The sequence below is a fragment of the Pelophylax lessonae genome (assembly GCF_965119305.1).
Source record: "Pelophylax lessonae genome assembly, chromosome: 6".
In the NCBI taxonomy this organism is placed as follows: domain Eukaryota; kingdom Metazoa; phylum Chordata; class Amphibia; order Anura; family Ranidae; genus Pelophylax; species Pelophylax lessonae.
In genome coordinates, this window is record NC_138773.1 from 240500454 (window position 1) to 240523464 (window position 23011).

The following is a 23011-nucleotide window of genomic DNA, read 5'->3' on the forward strand; positions in this document are numbered from 1 at the left end:
TTTGTTTCTCTTTTGTAGATTTCAGTCTCATCTCACATAAAAGTGTCTCGAACTAAAAATATTTACTCTCTAGAAATTCAAAATACAACCGAGAAGGATAGTGGAAAATATACAATAAAAGCCAAGAACTACCATGGACAATGTTCTGCTACTGTCTCTTTAAATGTTCTCCGTAAGTATCGTAGAACCTTTGGAAAGTGAAAAAATACTGTATGCATTACCTTTTCCCAACTTAACTTAAAACTTAAAATTATATTAGTGTAAACTTAATAGAATATTAAGCTCTCAATCAATGATGCTATACAAACAACAGAAAATAAAAAATGTTATACAGTATATATTCAAATACTATTAAAAATCAAAGAATGCAAGTAACAAAAAAAAAGACCTAGATGAGATGTGCAGTAGAGTGGAACTTTTCAGCTGATTTGAAAGGGAATTTAGGAAATTAGTAGTTGCAGAGGTATGCAACTGGAAATACATAGAAATGTAATTTTTTCTGTTATTTGTTCACGGACAGATACCTCAAATTAGTTCTCATGTTTCATGATCTTGCCTTAGTTTTAGGGTTGCTATAATGATAGAATTGAATTGAGTAGAGTATAATTTACTATTTAGTCTCTAACAACACAAATTTGTTGACGTATTTGATATACAAGGTGTGTCTATTAAATAACGAGACAGATTAAAACACTCACCTTTATTTATATGTACTAGAAATGTAATGCTTGTTCCCTTCAATATATTCCCTATTTGCCCTAATACATTGCTGCAGTCTTGTTTTCCACTGATCGAGAAAATGGAGAAAATCATTTTTTTTCAGCTGTTTCAACACATCTGCTGTATTCTTCTTTACAGCATCAACTGACTCAAAACGTGTCCATTTAAGCACTGATTTAACTTTTGGGAAAAGATAAAAAGTTGCATGTTGCTAAATTGGGCGAATATGGAGGATGTTCAAGTGTAGTAATGTGCTTGTTGGTCAAAAACTGCTTCACAGAAAGTGTTGTTTGAGCAGGCGCATTGTCAGTGGCGGCTGGTGCTCAAAATTTTTGGGGGGGCGCAAAAAGAAGAATGTAATAGGTATTGCTTTGCGTCAAAAAACGCAGTAAAAAATTGCGTGACTTTGAAGTCATGGTACAGGCATGGCACTGGTGATGGTATAGGCATGGCATAGGTGATGGTACAGGAATGGCACAGGTGATGGTACAGGAGATGGTATAGGCATGGCACAGATATGGTATAGGCATGGCACAGATATGGTATAGGCATGTCACAGGTCATGGTACAGGAGATGGTACATGCCCCCTTTCAATGCAGAGACCAGCGTACATGCCCCCTTTCAATGCAGTGACCAGCGTAAATGCCCCCTTTCAATGCAGAGACCAGCGTACATGCCCCCTTTCAATGCAGAGACCAGTGTACATGCCCCCTTTCAATGCAGAGATCAGCGTGCGTGCCCCCTTCAATGCAATGAATATGGTGCTGTGCCCCCTTCAATGCAATGAACACTGTGCTATGCCCCCTTCAATGCAATAAACACTGTGCTGTGCCCCCTTCAATGCAATAAACACTGTGCCCCCTTCAATGCAATGAACACTGTGCTGTGCCCCCACAATGCAGAGTTCAGCGTGCATGCCCCTTCAATGCAACTGTGCTGTGCCCCCTTCAATGCAATGAACAATGTGCTGTGCCCCCTTCAATGCAATAAACACTGTGCTGTGCCCCCTTCAATGCAATAAACACTGTTCTGTGCCCCCTTCAATGCAATAAACACTGTGCTGTGCCCCCACAATGCAGAGTTCAGCGCGCGAGCCCCTTTCAATGCAGAGCGCCACAGCATTGCCCCCAATCACTGCAGAGCACCACAGCATAGTCCCCAATCACTGCAGAGTGCCCACAGCATTGTACCCCAATGATTGCAGAGTGCCCACAGCATTGTACCCCAATGATTGCAGAGTGCCACAGCATTGTACCCCAATGATTGCAGAGTGCCCACAGCATTGTACCCCAATAATTGCAGAGTGCCCACAGCATTGTACCCCAATGATTGCAGAGTGCCACAGCATTGTACCCCAATGATTGCAGAGTGCCCACAGCATTGTACCCCAATGATTGCAGAGTGCCCACAGCATTGTACCCCAATGATTGCAGAGCGCCACAGCATTGTACCCCAATGATTGCAGAGCACCACAGCATAGTCCCCAATCACTGCAGAGCGCCATAGCATTGTCCCCAATCACTGCAGAGTGCCCACAGCATTGTACCCCAATGATTGCAGAGTGCCACAGCATTGTACCCCAATGATTGCGGAGTGCCCACAGCATTGTACCCCAATGATTGCAGAGTGCCCACAGCATTTTACCCCAATGATTGCAGAGTGCCCACAGCATTGTACCCCAATGATTGCAGAGTGCCACCGCATTGTACCCCAATGATTGCAGAGTGCCCACAGCATTGTACCCCAATGATTGCAGAGTGCCCACAGCATTGTACCCCAATGATTGCAGAGTGCCACAGCATTGTACCCCAATGATTGCAGAGTGCCCACAGCATTGTACCCCAATGATTTCAGAGTGCCCACAGCATTGTACCCCAATGATTGCAGAGTGCCACAGCATTGTACCCCAATGATTGCAGAGTGCCCACAGCATTGTACCCCAATGATTGCAGAGTACCACAGCATTGTACCCCAATGATTGTAGAGTGCCACAGAATTGTACCCCAATGATTGCAGAGTGCCCACAGCATTGTCCTCGAACCCAATGCATTTACCTGGCGGTGGCTCGGCTATCGGCGGCGGCTTCTCCCCTCCTCGATCCTTCGTCCTCTTCTGCGGCGGCGGGAAGGTGAGCGGAGCGGCTTCTCCCTCATCCTCTGTGGGAACCCAGGTTATGCCCCCAGAAGGCAGCCAATCGGCGCCTTTCTGGGTCGTAAACCCCACCCCCCCTTTAGATACCACATAGGCCGGCAAACCGTTTTTTTTTTTTTTCTAGAACTTTGTTTTTTTTGTCATTTTTTTTTCCTTTTTTTTTAAGGGGGTGGCGCCCTGGCGCCCCCTATGCACGGGCCGCCACTGCGCATTGTCCTGGTGAAGAATTAAACAATTTTGCCACAGTTGCGGCCAATGTTTTCTAACTCTTTCTCTCAGCTTTATCAAAACTTCCTTATAATAATTCTGGTTAACTGTTGTGCCTTCTGGAAACCATTCTTTCAATATTACACCCTTGATATCAAAAAACAAAATGAGCATGGCTTTGAATTTTGACTTGCTTTGACGAGCTTTTATTCCAAACTTAGCTTTTTTTCGGCACACTACAGAAAACACAACCAAACTAAATGGCGACTCAGAATCAACTGAACATCATAGAGTGTTGCTGCTTGTCATGCAGGTTCAAACATGTTTAAGGTCACCAAGCATGCAGTTATAACCAGTTCTGACTGCTTTATTTACTAGGTGGAATCACAGTCTCGTTATTTAATAGACATACCTCATACACTGCTCAAAAAAATTAAAGGAACACTTTGAAAACACATCAGATTTCAATGGGGAAAAATATCATGCTGGATATCTATACTGATATGGACTAAGTAATGTGTTAGAAATGAAAGGATGCCACATCGTTTGATGGAAATTAAAATTATCAACCAACAGAGGGCTGAATTCAAAGACAAACCCCCGAAAATCAGAGTGAAAAAATGATGCAGCAAGCTAATCCGTTTTCCTGAAATGTCATTGCAGCCACTCAAAATAGTACTTAGTACTTTGTATGGCCCCCACGTGCATGTATGCATGCCCGACAATGATGGGACATGCTCCTAATGAGATGATGTATGGTGTCCTGGGGTATTTTCTCTCTGATCTGGACCAGGGCATTACTGAGCTCCTGAACAGACTGAGGTGTAACCTGGCAGTGTTGAATGGACCAAAACATAATGTCCCAGAGGTGTTCTATTGGATTTAGGACAGGGGTGCGTGGGGGGCCATTCAATGATGTCAATTGCTTTATCCTCCAGGAACTGGCTGCATACTCTTATCACATGAGGCCGGCATTGTCGTGCACCAGGAGGAACCAAGGACCCACTGCACCAGTGTAGGGTCTACCAATGGGTCCAAGGATTTCATCCAGATACCTAATCGCAGTCAAGGTGCTATTGCCTAGCCTGTAGAGGTCTGTGCATCCCTCCATGGATATGCCTCTCAAGACCATCACTGACCCACCAACAAACCGGTCAAGCTGAACGATGTTACAGGCAGCATAACGTTCTCCACATCTTCTCCAGACTCTTTCATGTTTGTCACATGTGCTCAGGGTGAAAATGCCTTCATCTGTGAAAAGCACAGGGAGCCAGTGGCGGACATGCCAATTCTGGTGTTCAATGGCAAATGCCGATCAAGCTCCAAGGTGCCGGACAGTGAGCATAGGGCCCACTAGAGGATATTGGGCTCTCAGGCCACCCTCATGAAGTCTGTCTCTGATTGTTTGGTCAGAGACATTCACACTAGTGGCCTGCTGGAGGTAATTTTATAAGGCTCCGGCACTGCTGATTCTGTTCCTCCTTGCACAAAGGAGCAGATACCAGTCCTGCTGATGGGTTAAGGACCTTCTATGGCCCTGTCAAGCACTCCTAGAGTAACTGCCTGTCTCCTGGAATCTCCTCCATGCTCTTGAGACTGTTCTGGGAGACACAGCAAACCTTCTTGCAATGGCATGCATTGATGTGCCATCCTGGAGGAGTTGGACTGCCTGTCCAGGTATCGCCTCATGCTACCAGTAGTGACACTGACCCTAGCCAAATGCAAAACTAGTGAGAAACAGTCAGAAAAGATGAGTAGGGAAAAAAGTCAGTAACCTCTACCTGTAAAACCATTCCCGTTTTGAAGGTCGTCTCATTGTTGCCAATCTAGTGCACCAGTTGTTAATTTCATTAACACCAAATCAGCTGAAACTGATTAACAACCCCCTCTGCTACTTAACTGACTAGATCAATATCCCAGAAGTTTAATTGACTCAATGCTATAGTCTAATTAAAAAGTGTTCCTTTAATTTTTTTGATCAGTGTATTTGACACCCAGATAGAACCATTTTTAACAACTCCCTCCTCTTCTATACAACACTTTTTTTTTCAGGAGCAATCATGAAATTAATCAATTAACAGAGGACAAAAGGGTCAATTGGTCAGAAGTATATAATTAATGTACAGCACCGCTTCAGAGTACAGCAGGCAGGAGTATGTACTGTTCAGCACAGCTAACAGAGTGCAGCAGTTGGAAAATTGTCTAGGGTTTGCACTGTTTAGAGCAGGTAGTCTAGTTCCTTGTTACATTTATTGTCAGCAAAGATGTGCCCCATACACTACTTTATTCAAGAAACAATCCCATACCTTGGTGGTCATTGCAAAATTTCCACCTTGCTTTGGTAGCTAGTGATAAAGTAACCCATTACACTGGTGATCAGTGAGAATTCAGATAAGCATATAATTGTTGCCTGTGGTTACTCTGGTCCATTGCTACCAGCTTTGGATCTACTGAGTTATATTAGTGTTGGAACTATCCATGATGGGAGGCAGGATGGCAGAAAACCCCATCAGATGGGAGCTCAATCTGATAATTTAATTATAGATGGAGCATGATTACATGAATCAACAACTATTCCTAGTATTTCTCATAGAGTCTAGCTTATAAATCCAAGATGGAGCATGAGAACCCCTCTTAATAGCTACAGCACATACCCAGTCTGAAAAACTCAAGTTTAAAATCTTGCAAGCTGAGTCCCTGAGTTAAGAAGCTGAATGGTAATTAATTTGGTTGGCGTCTACCCAAATACAGAAAATGAGTTTTGAATGGACTGGTCCATTAAAAGACAAAAGTTGTTTTAAAAAATATATCCTACAACCATGGTGGAACGTTTTCTTATTTTTAAAGGTGCTGTATTTAAACAAGGCCTTCATTTTTAATGTTCCAGGCTGTCCATGCCAGTTATACAGGATAACTGATCCATAATGTGCTTGCATTGACATAACATTTGTATTCTCAACCAAAGGTCTTGTTGAAGAGCCTTCCAAGCAAGTCATGCTGAAAGCTGCTGGTGAAGCTAGTCTGCTTGATAGCTTCTCTCTTCAATCCATGCAAATGTCTGCCTCCAAACAAGAAGCCTCCTTCAGCAGTAGCAGCAGTAGCATTTCCGAATCTAAATTTGCCAGTATGTCTTCAGTGAAAGAAGCATCCATTCTGGCAATGCACTCTAGCAGCATGATGGAATCCTCCAGCATAAGACATATGGAAAGTTCTTCTAGCAGAATGTTATCTGCAGGATTTAGAGGTAAGCACACAGCCAGGATTGTTTGTTGTCCTCTTTTAGACTGCAAAAAGAAAAATAATCTGTTTTTAAAAATGGGCATTAAATTATCTAACTTTCCTTCTAGTCGCTGCAGAATGGCTGCAACTTTTCTCCCCACTGTTGAAATTGGCTAATGGCATGCAGGGAAAAGAAAGTTTCTCTTCCTTATTGGAAATCCCTACAGAGGCGCTTCAGTCATATGTATGAAAATTAGAAGTCAGCAGCTACAAAAACTGTAGCTGCTGACTTTTAATAAACAGGCACTCACCTATCCAGGGATCCAGGGCTGTCCTCATCCGAGCTGTTTTTTTTCACCGGTTTTCGGTTCCAGGATGACTCCTGGTTCCAGGTTGCCTAACTGTGGGCAACCGGCTATGATTCCTTGTGACTTCACAGCCGGCTTCCCGCTGCACATGCGCGAGCTGTGCTTTGCGAATGGTCTTGCAGTCAAATCACAGGTCCCAGAAGGCTGCAGGCGGGGGAAGAACTTTTTTTAGAACGTATTTAGTCGACTAAAACTCCAGTACATTTTAGTCGACTAAAACATCTTACATTTTAGTAGACTAAAACGCCCTACATTTTAGTCGACTAAAACTCATTTTAGTCATCTAAATGGTCATGGTCAGGTCAAAGTATAGCACACTCCACTGAGAGGAGACGGGGCGGAGGCGGGGCAGAGCACGGCCTCAATACAAACAGTACAGCTCAGGACTCCTGTGTAATAATGCGAGATTTCATGCCATGAGATACATCCCAGCACCCCATGCGAATCGCCGAATGACATAATTGCCGATCAGCGGCCGGACCCGGAAGTGAGGAGAGGACGAATAAAGAAGAAAATAAGGTATTTCCTAGCAAAAAAAAAAGTTTCCATTGATGAAAGTAGTTTTAAAGGGGTATACATACATCTATGTAATCCAAGTTATTAAAAATGGGTGGAACACCACTTTAAGACTAAAATGCCATTTTAGTTTTAGTCGTATTTTAGTCATCTGAATTGTTTTAGTTTTAGTCGTATTTTAGTCGACTAAAATGGTGTTAATTTAGTCGAAGAAAACGTTTTAGTCGACAAAATTAACACTGCTCTATTACCCTTTACACAGGGAAGGGGGGGGGGGGGAGAGCACAGGGAAACTGAAAACATTTTTTATCTTAATGTAAGCAATGTGTTAGAGTCGGTTCACACTAAGGCGACACGACTCCTTACTACTTCGGGGGCGACTTGAGCATTACCATGCACCACGACTTCGGAGCGACTTGCAGGAACTTCACATAATGGAAGTCTATGCAAGTCGCTCCGAGGTCGCCCCGAAGTAGTACAGGACCCTTTTTCTAAGTCGGAGCGACTTGTGTTGCTCCTATTAGAACGGGTCCTGTAGCGGTCAATGGACCGCGAGGGAGCGCGACTTGTCAGGCTGACAAGTCGCCTGACAAGTCGCGCTAGTGTGGACCGGCTCTAACGGTAAAAAGTATCACTTTAATATTACCATTACCTAAATATATGCCTTATAAATTGCTACTTTGGTATGCTTGTAAGCATGAAAAATGTCATACAGATTTCCTACTGCAATGAATACTGTATATTCAACTGGCAAAACATACCACTCTCTCATGTCATACTGGCACTCTTCTAAATCCCAATAAAATATTAGTTATAACAGGCCCCGAAAATAATTGGGCCACAAGATTATATAAAAGAAAACTAAAGGCGTTGTTAACTGACAGATTGTTCCTCCTTTAGCAGCCTGAACAGAGGGTTCCTTTTCTAAAGCAGCAGTATGGTCTTACTGCAAACATACTACTGCTTATGAAAAAAAGAACACAGACACATTTATAAATCATAGTGATGTGCTTTACAGATACACATTATGCTCTGTTTATTTCAGGACTCCAAAACAGATGAAGCCCCATTCATTTCAATAAATAGTAAATAAAAAAGAAGTCTTGGGAGGAAATAAAATCCCAGTCTCAAGACCTGTCAGTCATGTGACCAGCTGAGTGTTCTTTGCAGGATTGTGCACAGAAAACCACAAGCCTCAAATGCAGCTCCACTTTTGTCAGAACTGCATAGAAATGAATGAAATGTTACACTGTGACATTTCAATAAAGTTAAAAAAAAAAAAAAAAAAAAAACCTTTGTTCTGACGTGTTTTACTCTGAAAGTAGTGTAGACTGGCCTAAATAAAGCACAAAGAGCAAAGGACTCATCGCCGGTATTTCCTTTGGTCTACGGCTGATCTTTTCCCCGTTACTGATTTACCATGCCTTGTTCTGCACTGCATCCTTATGTGGAGGCAGCCACCTTCATATGGCTTTTGCTTTCTCAAGCCAGAAGCTCCAGCAAGAACAACAGTGAGCAAATCTCCTAAAGCAGCAGTGGCTTCATCTCACACTGCAGATATACAGCTATGAGGCTGTAGACCAGGGTTTCTCAACCAGGATTCCACGGAACCCTAGGGTTCCTCCAGAGGTTGCTAGGGGTTCCTTGAACAATAAGCAATTTGTGCCTCTCAACAAGAACACCATTGATCTTTTTTTAGCTATATGTCGGGGGGGGCGGGGGGGCATTCTTCCCAATGACCACATGTGTAAGGACCATTCTTCCCATTGACTAATGTATCATGAGTTGTAGATTTGGTAAGTTTTAGCAGGGGTTCCCTGAGACCGGAAAGGTATTTAGAGGGTTCCTCGATATTGAAAAGGTTGAGAAAGGCTGCCGTAGGCACCCTTACACACAGGAAATGTGCTGCTATTTTTCAGTAATAATTTCAGAAAAAAGGCACAATTAACATTTCTAAATTAAATTATCTGTATAACACAGCAAATATTCAGGTTTGGAGTTCAGTTCCTCCATTTTATAAAAAAAAGTAATATATACAGTATCTCACAAAAGTGAGTACACCCCTCACATTTTTGTAAATATTTTATTATATCTTTTCATGTGACAACACTGAAGAAATGACACTTTTCTACAATGTAAAGTAGTGAGTGTACAGCTTGTATAACAGTGTAAATAACTCAACACACAGCCATTAATGCCTAAACCGCTGGCAACAAAAGTGAGTACACCCCCAAGTGACAATGTCTAAATTGGGCCCAATTAGCCATTTTACCTCCCCGGTGTCATGTGACTTGTTAGTGTTACAAGGTCTAAGGTGTGAATGGGGAGCAGGTGTGTTAAATTTGGTGTTATCGCTCTCACTCTCTCATACTGGTCACTGGAAGTTCAACATGGCACCTCATGGCAAAGAACTCTCTGTGGATCTGAAAAAAAGAGTTGTTACTCTACATAAAGATGGCCTAGGCTTTATGAAGATAGCCAAGACCCCGAAACTGAGCTTCAGCACGGTGGCCAAGACCATACAGCAGTTTAACAGGACAGGTTCCACTCAAAACAGGCCTCGCCATGGTCGACCAAAGAAGTTGAGTGCACGTGCTCAGCATCATATTTAGAGGTTGTCTTTGGGAAATAGACGTATGAGTGCTGCCAGCATTGCTGCAGAGGTTGAAGGGGTGGGGGGTCAGCCTGTCAGTGCTCAGACCATTCGCCGCACACTGCATCAAATTGGTCTCCATGCCTGTCATCCCAGAGGGATGCCTCATGTAAAGATGATGCACAAGAAAGCCCGCAGTTTGCTGAAGACAAGCAGACTAAGGACATGGATCACTGGAACCATTCCCTGTGGTCTGATGAGACCAAGATAAACGAATTTGGTACAGATGCTGTCAAGCATGTTTGGCAGCAACCAGGTGAGGAGTACAAAGACAAGTGTGTCTTGCCTACAGTCAAGCATGGTGGTGGGAGTGTCATGGTTTGGGGCTGCATGAGTGCTGCCACCACTGGGGAGCTAAAGTTCATTGAGGGAACCATGAATGTCAACATGTACTGTGACATACCAAAGCAGAGCATGATCCCCTCCCTTCAGAGACTGGACCACAGGGCGGTATTCCAACATGATAACGACCCCAAACACCCCTAAGATGACTACTGCCTTGCTAAAGAAGCTGAGGGTAAAGGTGATGGACTGGCCAAGCATGTCTCCAGACCTAAACCCTATTGAGCATCTGTGGGGCATCCTCAAACGGAAGGTGGAAGAGCGAAGTTCTCTAGCATCCACCAGCTCCATGATGTCATCATGGAGGACTGGAAGAGGACTCCAGGGGCAACCTGTGAAGCTCTGGTAAACTCCATGCCCAAGAGAGTTAAGACAGTGCTGTAAAATAATGGTGACCACACAAAATATTGACCCTTTGGCCCCAATTTGGACAGGTTCACTTAGGGGTGTACTCACTTTTGTTGCCAGAGGTTTAGACACTAATGGCTGTGTGTTTAGTTATTTTGAGGGGACAGCAAATTTACACTGTTATACAAGCTGTACAATCACTACATTAGATTGTAGCAATGTGTAATTTCTTGAGTGTTGTCACATAAAAAGATATAAAAGTTTTTTTACAAAAATGTGAGGGGTGTACTCACTTTTGTGAGATACTGTAAATGTGGGTTTCATTTCCTAAAAACTCGGCTGTTAACTGTATATACTTTACTTTCCATTTAAAGGGAGCTCACCGAAGATTGAAGCTCTTCCATCGGATGTCAGCATTGATGCAGGAAAGGTTCTCACGGTAGCCTGTGCCTTTTCTGGAGAACCCACCCCAGATGTTGCATGGTCTCATTCTGGGCGATCTGTTCCTTCCGAAGAACAGAAGGGTCGAGTTCACATCGAAACCTCTGAAGACTTGACCACCCTAACCATCACGGATGTTCAAAAGAGAGACGGGGGGCGTTACACACTGAATCTATCAAACGATTTTGGATCGGATTCCGCGTCTGTGAATATTAATGTTCGAACACCCTAAATGATTGATCGTTTACATTCACCTGTATTCTTACAGGTGATTCACAAGGACTGGAACTGATTTGTAAATAGAGAATTATTTTTGTACCTACCTTTATAAGACAAAGTCCACAAATTTACACTGAATTTTGCTCTTATTTAACTTAAGAAGCTAAAACCTTTTTTTGACATGTACATACTGTATATAGCCGAGTTGACCGGTTATGGAGTTCTGTACCATATATTTTGTGACGTTTTAAAGAAAATGCAACGGAACGAACGGTGGGCAGGAGAAAGTTTCCTATGAAGCGAATACCTTGTCTACCATTAAACTATGTGCCTCAACACCATGTTGATGTCTTAAGTATACCTCAGCAGGTTGAGAAACTCCCTGTTGAAGACTTACACCCGATAGAGGATGCTACACGAACTATGCTAACAAACATTACATATTTGAAATAATGGTAAAAATCAGGTGCTGTCTGCAACTACCCTCCTGTAGGCAGCACTGCAATATTTACATTATTGACAAACGACGACTGTTTACTGAACAACAGAGACTATTTCTAAGCTGAACAAAGTGTAAGCGGCCAACACTTTGTTCACAATTTGTTTCACTGCCCTTTTTCTGACATGTCGACTCCCTCAACTTGCTCCAAAAAGTAACATCACCTGGCCATACCCTCATCGAAGCAAGTTCAGAGACTCGCGTGCAGAATCAGTGGCAACTCTCCTAGAGGTTCATGGGTGCAGTGATTGTGTGTGTTAGAGTAGATAGCATTACATGTTATGACAACAGGGCAAATAAGCAGAGAACCACAGTCAAGCAAGCTGTTGATAAAACCTGTAAAGCCCAATAATTTGTTGTTGCTCTTTCATGTAGTATTTATTATGACTGTAGAATGATCTATTTATTGAACCTCTTGGAGATAGTTCATTGATTGCAATAAAGCGTGTTATCTGCACCAATAAACTCTCTGATTCTTTTTTTTTTCTTCAATTCTATGAAAAGGAATAGGTCGGGACACTGTAGGTGTCCTATTGTGGTAGTAGGAAGGTTTAAATGGTATGTCTAGCCAAGATGTCTTTTCTTTTTTAATCCTAAGTGGGGTAGGGAGGGGCTAGGACCCCTGTTGGGTTTTTATACTGCTATCCAGGGTTGTGTTCGAGATATTTCCCCTCACTAATTGTCAATTTCAGCAGCCCACCTATACAATTATAATAAAAACACTGCTACGATAAAATGATGGACTTGTACCAGCCAAATACTGTACAACTTGATACATGTGGCCCCTCCAATTTCAGAAGTGCTTGAAACAATGCAGTGTGTGGTTTACTCTCAAGTGGTATACTCAAAGGTGCACTAACTACTGTATTTTACCAGTAACAACATATCATTAGTTGCCATGTTCATACATTGGCCTTATTGGGGAAAAAGGGTTACAGCAGTGAAGAACTGCATCACTTCAGCAATAACAGAAAGATCCCTCCTCATCCATAATTTTGAGAAAGATTTGACAGTTTTAGTCCAAAGAGTTTAACTGGTGGTTAAAGCAGGAACATGAGTAACAGCACTGTTTCAAGAGGTAAAAATTAACTGGTCTAAAAGTACACCCATAGAACATTCACCCAATCCGGCTGCTTTATTGTCAGTAAATTATTTTTAAATCTAGAAACCTTCCACAATGTCTCCTGACCAAGCCACTTGGCAAAAATAAATCAAATTGATCAGCATCTACAGCATTCCCCTTTCTTCCTCAACAGACACAAATATGAAAGTTCCACAGATGCAAACTTTCCTGTTTGAAGTCTATTTATTAAAAGAGCAATCATTTGGCGGTCACATGATGCACGTCTTTTTTTTTGGAGTCTGAGCAGAGTGATGGCGGAGTGAACAGGAAGTAAGCATAAACAGCTGAGGAGGAAAACAATAAAATGATCTTGTTGCTTTGCTGTTTACTGAGAGACAAATCAGAGATGTGTGATGCTAGTTTCTCTTACATTAATTGACGGATACAGCTATTCTATTCCTGACCATAGAGTTTACAATGTCACCTACAGAAGTAGAACCATAGGCAGAAAAAGAACACAGCTTCGCCTATGGGCAGTCCTAGCTGGTTTAAACCCCCTCTGTGCTATAGGTAGGCAAGTTATTTATGCCTAGTGTTTTGGAAGTAAAGACCTGGTTCCCTGTTGGGACCTGTGGTTCCATAGTTTTGTACTTTTTTCTTCTTTCTTCCCTGGATTTTTTCTTGCGGAGACCTTCAATCAACAGCCAGGCTGAGCCATGGGCTCGATTATCTAGATCCAGTGGTCACCTCAGTCTGGCCAATGAGCACACGCAGACCTTTGTTTACTATTTATGTTTACTGAGGGCTCCTACCCTTTCCTTCCCTTCCTTCACAAAGCACACAGAACTGGAGCTGGGGGCAGATTTTCTGTAGCCCGGCACCCTTCTGCAGATGGGAGGGCAGAACTGTGATCCACAGGTGTTGTGGGACTTTAGGCCATGGCTTTCGGCATCCTGGATTGGGCTGCAGCACCTGCTATTTTGCTTTTGGCCATTTTCCCTTTCTGCATGCCTTTGCTGCTGGTGAGCCCAGCACCCTCCTCCAGAGAAGCGGTGATGTGGAGGTGAAACCTGTAGAGGGCAGTTGTGGCAGCCGTTTGTCTTTGGGGCATTCGCCCCTTCTCTCCCACCTCCTCTGTCGATCTGCTCCATGGCATGGTGTTACGGTACACTCCAGCTTGTAGGGACAGCCTGCCCTGCACCACTGCATGGCTGTAACCCTCCCAACCTACGGACCGTAGTCTTGTAACCCAGCCTATGGAGACAATTCATGCAGATGAATGGAGGTCTACCACTGCATAGCATGAGCAATGTTGAGGTGGGCTGACGTGGTCTAAGGCGTCACACACGGCACTTTGCTAATCCAGCTCCTCAGTTCACCATTTGAAATGAGGGGCGCCATGTTATTCCCCCTCAACAACACTGTAGTCTCAGGATGCTTGTAAAGGTTTCTATTGAGAGACCAGATAAGGCCTCGGTTTCTGTTGCCACACAAAAAATGGTGCTGGTGACTGCACTGTTTACCTCGATGCAGGGAAAGTTGAAGAGTAAGGATATTTAGGGGGCTGCCGGTAAATTTGCCATTTCCTTTGGTGCGTATAAGCCAACTAAGCAATTACACTTTTTACTTTTCCCTCCTATTTGAAAAATTGGTTTATAAAGCATGAGAAAGTCTGGAGCACCCTTTCATAGTTCCAAAGCATCTTTTTATGTTTTTGAGGAAATCCATTTGAATTGTGGATCTCTCCTCCTGTAGTGGATCCCCCCATATCTGGGTTGAATAAGGCAACCATGATACAGAAGGAAGAGTCTCCTTTAAGGATTCTGCGGACCATAAGGCAGAATCAGTCACCCACAATATGTTTGTCATTGCCGGGTAAGCGATGCACCCTATGTTGGCAACGGACCTAGTGCCTCAGATGCTTATGGAGTGAGCAGGACAGGTGTTTTACTGTCTATTTGGAACTGGTAGACCTTTTGTTCCTCAAGTAAAAGCATAATACATTCTCGTATACAGCCACGCTTCTCTCCATGCTATCCAGTTCAATGAGTCCTTTGGCTTAAGTGTTGGTCTGTTGACCAGACATCTTAAACAGGCCGGGAGGACTTCCTGGCTACTCATGTAAGGACTCCAATTCCTTCTAGGCACCCACAGGTGGTGCCAAGCGTTCCTGGCCTCATATAGGCCCAAAACCCAAGTGTAAAGCTTTGGCCCCACCCATTTCCAGGGTGGGGGGTCTTCTTTGCTGGTTTGCAGGTCTGTGGGCCTTCCTCATCTTCACCAGCTGGACCCACGAACTGATTGTGTCCATCTCCAAAATTGAATTTTCTTGTTGTTCGCTGGAGAATTTCTTCCTATGCAGTCTTCACCTTCCCTCTCTTGCCTGTGTGCTCTATACAGGGCAGGGCAGAGCTGGATGTACTACTCAAGGTATTGATTGTCCTGATTCAGGAGCCAAAGTGGTTTTGGAGGGTTTTCTCCAACCTGTTTACAGTTCCAAAAGTGGACGTGAATCACCTGATCCTGGACCTTAAGGCCTTGAATTGCCGTGTGCAGGTGCAGAAGTCAAGATGGAAGCCATCCATTCTCTAGTAACTTCCCTTCATCAGGGTCTTTTTCTGGCCTCCATGGCAGCTTCCTGGCAGGATAGCTAAGGTGGGTTCAGACTAGGGTCCGAACATGCCTGAGCGCATCCCATCTAATTAGTTGTAAAAAAGTTCTAAAATAAGACATCTCTGCTGCTTTATATTATGTGTAATAGGTTTAGGTTTAGAATAATAATGATTATTAAAGGATAAGTTCACCATTTGGAACATGTTACATTGTTTGGAATATGTAACATGCTCCTGTCACCAGTTTCCCCCGATTTACCCCCTCCCACCACCCCGTGACAGCGTGTGGTCGAGTGCGGGATCGAGGGGGCCCCTGTCAGGTAGGCTGTACGGGGCCCCATCATTTCTAACAGCAGCCCTGCCAACAACACTATGTGTGCCTCATAAAAGGAGGAGGGGAGAGTTAGTTTCAAAGCACTCTGCATATAGATTCAGTATTACAAACTAAAAAATATGCACTCCAAGACATATCCCTCATAGAATGAAAAAATTGGTATTAAGGGCATCAAAACAACGTCACAAGCAGGGAAAGGGGGAGTATATCAGTAAAGCAAAGTAAGTAAGAAACTGGTTCAATTACTCTATACCACCCAATCCATGATAAAAATTGTGATAATCAAAGACTCACTGGAATAAAGATGTGTATACTTCAATGAAGCAAGATTAAACATGCAAAAAAGGTTCAACGGTCCCCACTGCACTTTTTCCATAAGGATCTATCACCAGCCAGTATTTGACCTTTTGACCCTATACAGATCAATAAAGACTATTTTGTTGAAACATTTAAAGCTTTTTTGGGTCTCACGCCGGTGATAAGCAGTCATCCGTACCTGGGACCGCCTCCCAGCTCCGCCCCCCGACTCTGGCTCCCGCTTCTTGACTGACTTAGGGCTGCTAGCACTGGGCAAGGTAGGAGAAATTCTCCCTGTCCCGAGGCCCCACACTGCCCAACTATCACTCTTCTCCCCCCGGCCACATACTGCCCCTCTCCCATCATGCTGCAGTGCTACCCCCATACTACCCCCACCTGACACACTGCCCCCACCTGGCACACTGTCCCCCTATACTTCCCTCCACCTGGCACACTGTCCCCCTATACTGCCCCCACCTGACACACTGTCCCCCTATACTGCCCCCACCTGGCACACTGTCCCCCTATACTGCCCTCCACCTGGCACACTGTCCCCCTATACTGCCCTCCACCTGACACACTGTCCCCCTATACTGCCCCCCTATACTGCCCCCACTTGGCACACTGTCCCCCTATACTGCCCCCACCTGGCACACTGTCCCCCTATACTGACCCCACCTGACACACTGTCCCCCTATACTGCCTCCACCTGACACACTGTCCCCCTATACTGCCCCCACCTGATACACTGTCCCCCTATACTGCCCCCACCTGACACACTGTCCCCCTATACTGACCCCACCTGGCACACTGTCCCCCTATACTGCCCCCACCTGACACACTGTCCCCCTATACTGCCCCCACCTGACACACTGTCCCCCTATACTGACCCCACCTGGCACACTGTCCCCCTATACTGCCCCCACCTGACACACTGTCCCCCTATACTTCCCCCACCTGACACAATGTCCCCCTATACTGCCCCCACCTGACACACTGTCCCCCTATACTGCCCTCCACCTGGCACACTGTCCCCCTATACTGCCCCCACCTGACACACTGTCCCCCTATACTGCCCTCCACCTGGCACACTGTCCCCCTATACTGCCCCCACCTGACACACTGTCCCCCTATACTGCCCCCCTATACTGCCCCCACCTGGCACACTGTCCCCCTATACTGCCCCCACCTGGCACACTGTCCCCCTATACTGACCCCACCTGACACACTGTCCCCCTATACTGCCTCCACCTGACACACTGTCCCCCTATACTGCCCCCACCTGATACACTGTCCCCCTATACTGCCCCCACCCGACACACTGTCCCCCTATACTGACCCCACCTGGCACACTGCCCCCCTATACTGCCCCCACGTGACACACTGTCCCCCTATACTGCCCCCACCTGACACACTGTCCCCCTATACTGCCCCCACCTGGCACACTGTCCCCCTATACTGCCCCCACCTGACACACTGTCCCCCTATATTGCCCCCACCTGACACACTGTCCCCCTATACTGACCCCACCTGGCACACTGTCCCCCTATACTGCCCCCACCTGACACACTGTCCCCCTATACTGCCCCCACCTGACACACTGTCCCCCTATACTGACCTCACCTGGCACACTGTCCCTCTATACTGCCCCCACCTGACACACTGTCCCCCTATACTGCCCCCATCTGGCATACTGTCCCCCTATACTGCCCCCACCTGACACACTGTCCCCCTCTACTGCCCCCACCTGGCACACTGTCCCCCTCTACTGCCCCCACCTGGCACACTGTCCCCCTATACTGACCCCACCTGGCACACTGCCCCCCTATACTGCCCCCACGTGACACACTGTCCCCCTATACTGCCACCACCTGACACACTGTCCCCCTATACTGCCCCCACCTGGCACACTGTCCCCCTATACTGCCCCCACCTGACACACTGTCCCCCTATACTGCCCCCACCTGACACACTGTCCCCCTATACTGACCCCACCTGGCACACTGTCCCCCTATACTGCCCCCACCTGACACACTGTCCCCCTATACTGCCCCCACCTGACACACTGTCGCCCTATACTGACCTCACCTGGCACACTGTCCCTCTATACTGCCCCCACCTGACACACTGTCCCCTATACTGCCCCCATCTGGCATACTGTCCCCCTATACTGCCCCCACCTGACACACTGTCCCCCTATACTGCCCCCACCTGGCACACTGTCCCCCTCTACTGCCCCCACCTGGCACACTGTGCCCCCACCTGGCACACTGTCCCCCTATACTGCCCTCCACCTGGCACACTGTCCCCCTATACTGCCCCCTCCTGGCACACTGTCCCCCTATACTGCCCTCCACCTGGCACACTGTCCCCCTATACTGCCCCCTCCTGGCACACTGTCCCCCTATACTGCCCCCTCCTGGCACACTGTCCCCTATACTGCCCTCCACTGCCCCCTCCTGGCACACTGTTCCCCTATACTGCCCTCCACTGCCCCCTCCTGGCACACTGACCCCCTATACTGCCCTCCACTGCCCCCCTCCCATCATGCTGTCCCCCTCCCATCATGCTGCCCCCCCATACTGGCACACTGTCCCCCTATACTTCCCTCCACTGCCTCCCTCCCACCATGCTGTCCCCCTCCCATCATGCTGCCCCCCTGGTACACTGTCCCCTATACTGCCCTCCACTGCCCCCCTCCCATCATGCTGTCCGCCTATACTGCCCCTTCCTGTCACACTGCCCCTCCATACTGCCCTCCACTGCCCCCCCTCCCATTACACTGCCCCTCTCCCATCACACTACCTCCCTCCTGTCACACTGCCCCCTTCCCATCACATTGCTTCTCTCCGGTCACACTGCCCCACCCTCCAGCTGCATTGGCCCCTCCCAACACACTGACCCCCTAAAATCACACTGCCCCCTCATACTGTCCTCCAGGCTCCCCCCTCCCCATCACACCGCCCCCCTTCTGAAGGTGCCCCCTGGGCTCCCTCACCCAGATTGAGGCACCCTAATACAGAAGGTGTACAGTAACTGTGTGTGGCAAGTTTAGTGGGAGGATGTTGTTGGAGAACGAGGAGCTCAAAATCCCCCGCTCCCCCACAGCACTACCGGCATCCCCTCTCCCCCTGATATCTCAGTAAAGCTCCAAAAATGGAGCTCCTAAAAAATTGTAAAAAAAAAATAAAAAATAAAATTGTAAAAACAAAAAAATAAAAATGTAAAATAAAATGGTAAAAAATAATAAAAAAAAATAACAAAAATTAAAAACTTCTGGCCCCAACCACTGCCATACTGACCATGTCCACTGCCATACTGACCACGTCCTCTGCTCTAATGACCATGTCTACTGCCCTACTGACCATGTCTTCTGCCATAGTGACCTTTCCACTGCCATACTAACCATGTCCACTGCCCTACTGACCATGTCTACTGCCCTACTGACCATGTCTACTACCATACTGACCTTTGCACTGCCATACTGACCATGTCTACTGCCCTACTGACCATGTCCACTGCCATATTGACCATGTCTACTGCCCTACTGACCACATTTACTGCCATATTGACAACGTCTACTGCCATACTGACCATGTCCAATGCCATACTGACCATGTCCACTGCCATACTGCCCATGTCCACTGCTCTACTGACCATGTCCACTGCCATACTGATCTTTCCACTGCCATACTAACAATGTCTACTGCCATACTGACCATGTCCAATGCCATACTGACCATGTCCACTGCTCTACTGACCATGTCCACTGCTCTACTGACCATGTCTACTGCCATACTGACCTTTCCACTGCCATACTAACTGTGTCTACTGCCCTACTGACCATGTCCACTGCCATACTGACCTTTCCACTGCCATACTGACCTTTCCACTGCCATACTAACCATGTCCACTGCCCTACTGACAATGTCTACTGTCCTACTGACTATGTCTACTGCCCTACTGACCATGTCTACTACCATACTGACCTTTCCACTGCCATACTGACCATGTCTACTGCCCTACTGACCATGTCCACTGCCCTACTGACCATGTCCACTGCCCTACTGACCATGTCCACTGCCCTACTGACCATGTCTACTGCCCTACTGACTATGTCTACTTCCCTACTGACCATGTCTACTACCATACTGACCTTTCCACTGCCATACTGACCATGTCTACTGCCCCACTGACCATGTCCACTGCCCCACTGACCATGTCCACTGCCCTACTGACCATGTCCACTGCCCTACTGACCATGTCCACTGCCCTACTGACCACATTTACTGCCATATTGACAATGTCTACTGCCATACTGACCATGTCCACTGCCATAACTGACCATGTCCACTGCTCTACTGACCATGTCCACTGCCATACTGACCACATCCACTGCTCTACTGACCACATCCACTGCTCTCCTGACTAACACTATTCACAGTCAACATTGACACCACTGGCGGAACTACCAGGGTTGCAAAGGTCGCACTTGCGACTAGGCCCTGGCCTTCTACCACCATGGCGGGGCCCAAGACTGCAGGAAGGAGGTCCGCTGCACAACATGTGCAAGGGATCCACTGCGACACCATCAAGGTTCCTGGGACCAGTGGGAAGGGCTCTGGGCTTGGAGGGAAGGACTGAGGACCGGAGGTCGGGGGGCCCTTCTTGGTTTCTTGCACCAGGGCCCTGAAGGTTCTAGTTACGCCTCTGGGAATAGGCAGTAAAGATCTCTGTAAAAAGAGACAAATGTTTGTAAAATGTCCTCTCTTTCTGTAAGTAATGATCCAGATTGTGAGGAAATGCATGGAAATACTGTCTGAGACTTATTCTGAGCTGTTAGTAATGCTAGAAACTTTTCAGCCCAAAGCTGGGGTGAAGATGGAGGTGTTTGACACATTAGCTGTAGTGTGTCCATGACCTCCGGGTGCTAAGCAAAACTCGTTGATCATTGGGACCAAAACAGATTTGGTCCAAAGAATGCTCACCCCCTTGGCCTCGAGGGGTTCACCAGAAGAAGACGTGTATTCACAGCTGAGACAGGCATTTCAGCGAGTGCTGCAAGAGCAGAAGACCCCTGTTGAGGGAGTGGGAAAGCTCTGGCGGTTGGACACCAAAGAGCGGGTGTTGCAGCCAGGAGAAAGAGCTAGTAACTGTGTGATATGCTGCTGCCACTCTGCAAACATGTAAGCTGCTTTACCTTTCTTAAATAAATCTGTATTTACATACTATACCATGAGAGGCATTTCTACTCGTTTTTTGGAGAGGAATAATGAGCGACATTGCTGGCTATTGCACCAAGCTGGCAGAGATTTACTATGTGGATTATAGCCTTGGTCTCCGCTACCTACTACCTGTGATACATGACCTGTTTAGGTCTAGCCATCTGGTAAGAGTGTATTGATGAGTACCTGGTGGTGGATCTTTAGCTCCCTGCACTAATAAAGCTTGCCGGTGTGATTTATATTATGCACGTGGACTCTTTATTATATTTTCCATGGACTTGAATGGTTCTATTTAAGGATTAGCGCTACACCTTCAGTTATATTGTTCTTATTGATTTTTATTCAGAATCGTATTGTGTTAGCTGCTTTTGGTTTTATATTACACATTGTGTTTATTTTGTTTATTATTTTGGTTTAGCGCAGCAATACATTTTATTTCTTTGATCTCCATGACTACTCTTAGCTGGTTCTCTTCCTACTTATCCAACCACCCCTTTAGCGTTAATTACAATTCTACTTCCTCCTCTCCTCTTCCCTTCTCTGTTGGAGTCCCCCGAGGTTCTGTTCTTGGACCTCTCCTATTCTCAATCCACACCTCCTCTCTGGGTCCGCTGATAGCCTCCCATGGCTTCCAATACCATCTCTATGCTGATGACAGACAAATCTATTTCTCTACCCCTCAGCTCACTCCCCCACTCTCCTCACGTATCACTAATTTACTAGCAGATATATCAGTCTGGATGTCACACCAATTCCTAAAACTCAATCTATCCAAAACCGAACTTCTAATTTTTCCTCCACCTCGTGCCCCTTCCCCTGATCTCTCTGTCAAAATCGATGGCACATCTATCAGCCCATTCCAGCATGCCAAAATCCTAGGTGTAGTCCTGGAGTCTGAACCCTCCTTCAAGCCCAACGTGCAATCACTGTCCAAATCTTGCAGCCTCAACCTCCACAATATCTCCAAAATACGTCCCTTTCTAACCAATGACACAACAAAGCTCCTAGTTCACTCCCTGGTTATCTCTCGCCTCAACTACTGCAACTCCCTTCTCATTGGCTTACCTCTACATAGGCTATCCCCCCTTCAATCTGTCATGAATGCTGCTGCCAGACTCATCCACCTTACCAATCGCTCAGTGTCTGCTACTCCTCTCTGTCAATTCCTCTACTGGCTTCCGCTTACCCAACAAATTAAATTTAAAATACTAACAACTTCTTACCTCGTCACCTCTCCCAATACTCACCTCCAGGACTCTTCCAGAGCCTCTCCAGTCCTTTGGAACTCATCAGCCCAATCTGTCCGATTATCTCCTACTCTGTTAGCATTTTGACGATCCCTGAAAACCCTCCTCTTCAGAGAAGCCTATCCTACTCACACCTATTTTCATTTTCTCCATCAGCTCATCCCCTACAGTTGTTGCCTTTTGATTCACTTGATCCTCCCTTCTAGATTATATGCTCTAACAAGCAGGGCCCTCCGATTTATTCTGTATTGAATTGTATTGTAACTGTTGTGTCTGCCCTCATGTTGTAAAGCACTGCGCAAAATCCTGGATAATAATAATAAATTCTGCCTAGGGGAAGGCCCTATCCGGAAATCCCTCTCTGCTTTATATCGGTTTCGACTAGATGCAATCTCCCAGTCCGAACCCCTGTTCTTGGTCAAATGGGAAAGAGACCTGACTATTACCCTTTACTGACAGCCGAAAAGAGCGCATCCTGTGCTTCGCTCATAAATTTGCAGCAGATACCAAGAAACTTATTAAATCATTATTCATTGGTACAGAGCCCCC

General features: G+C 46.1%; 1 protein-coding gene across 1 annotated transcript in view; it reads left to right on the top strand.

Annotated features, from left to right (window-relative positions):
* Positions 1-12149, top strand: part of LOC309558726 (titin-like) — a 320308-nt gene extending 308159 nt beyond the window's left edge. The window contains exons 284-286 of the mRNA XM_082261775.1: positions 19-172; positions 6045-6323; positions 10900-12149. Of these exons, the coding sequence (XP_082117901.1) occupies positions 19-172; positions 6045-6323; positions 10900-11198 (732 nt within the window). The 3' untranslated portion in view covers positions 11199-12149. The remainder of the gene's footprint in view (positions 1-18; positions 173-6044; positions 6324-10899) is intronic.
* Positions 12150-23011: the final 10862 nt, after the last annotated feature.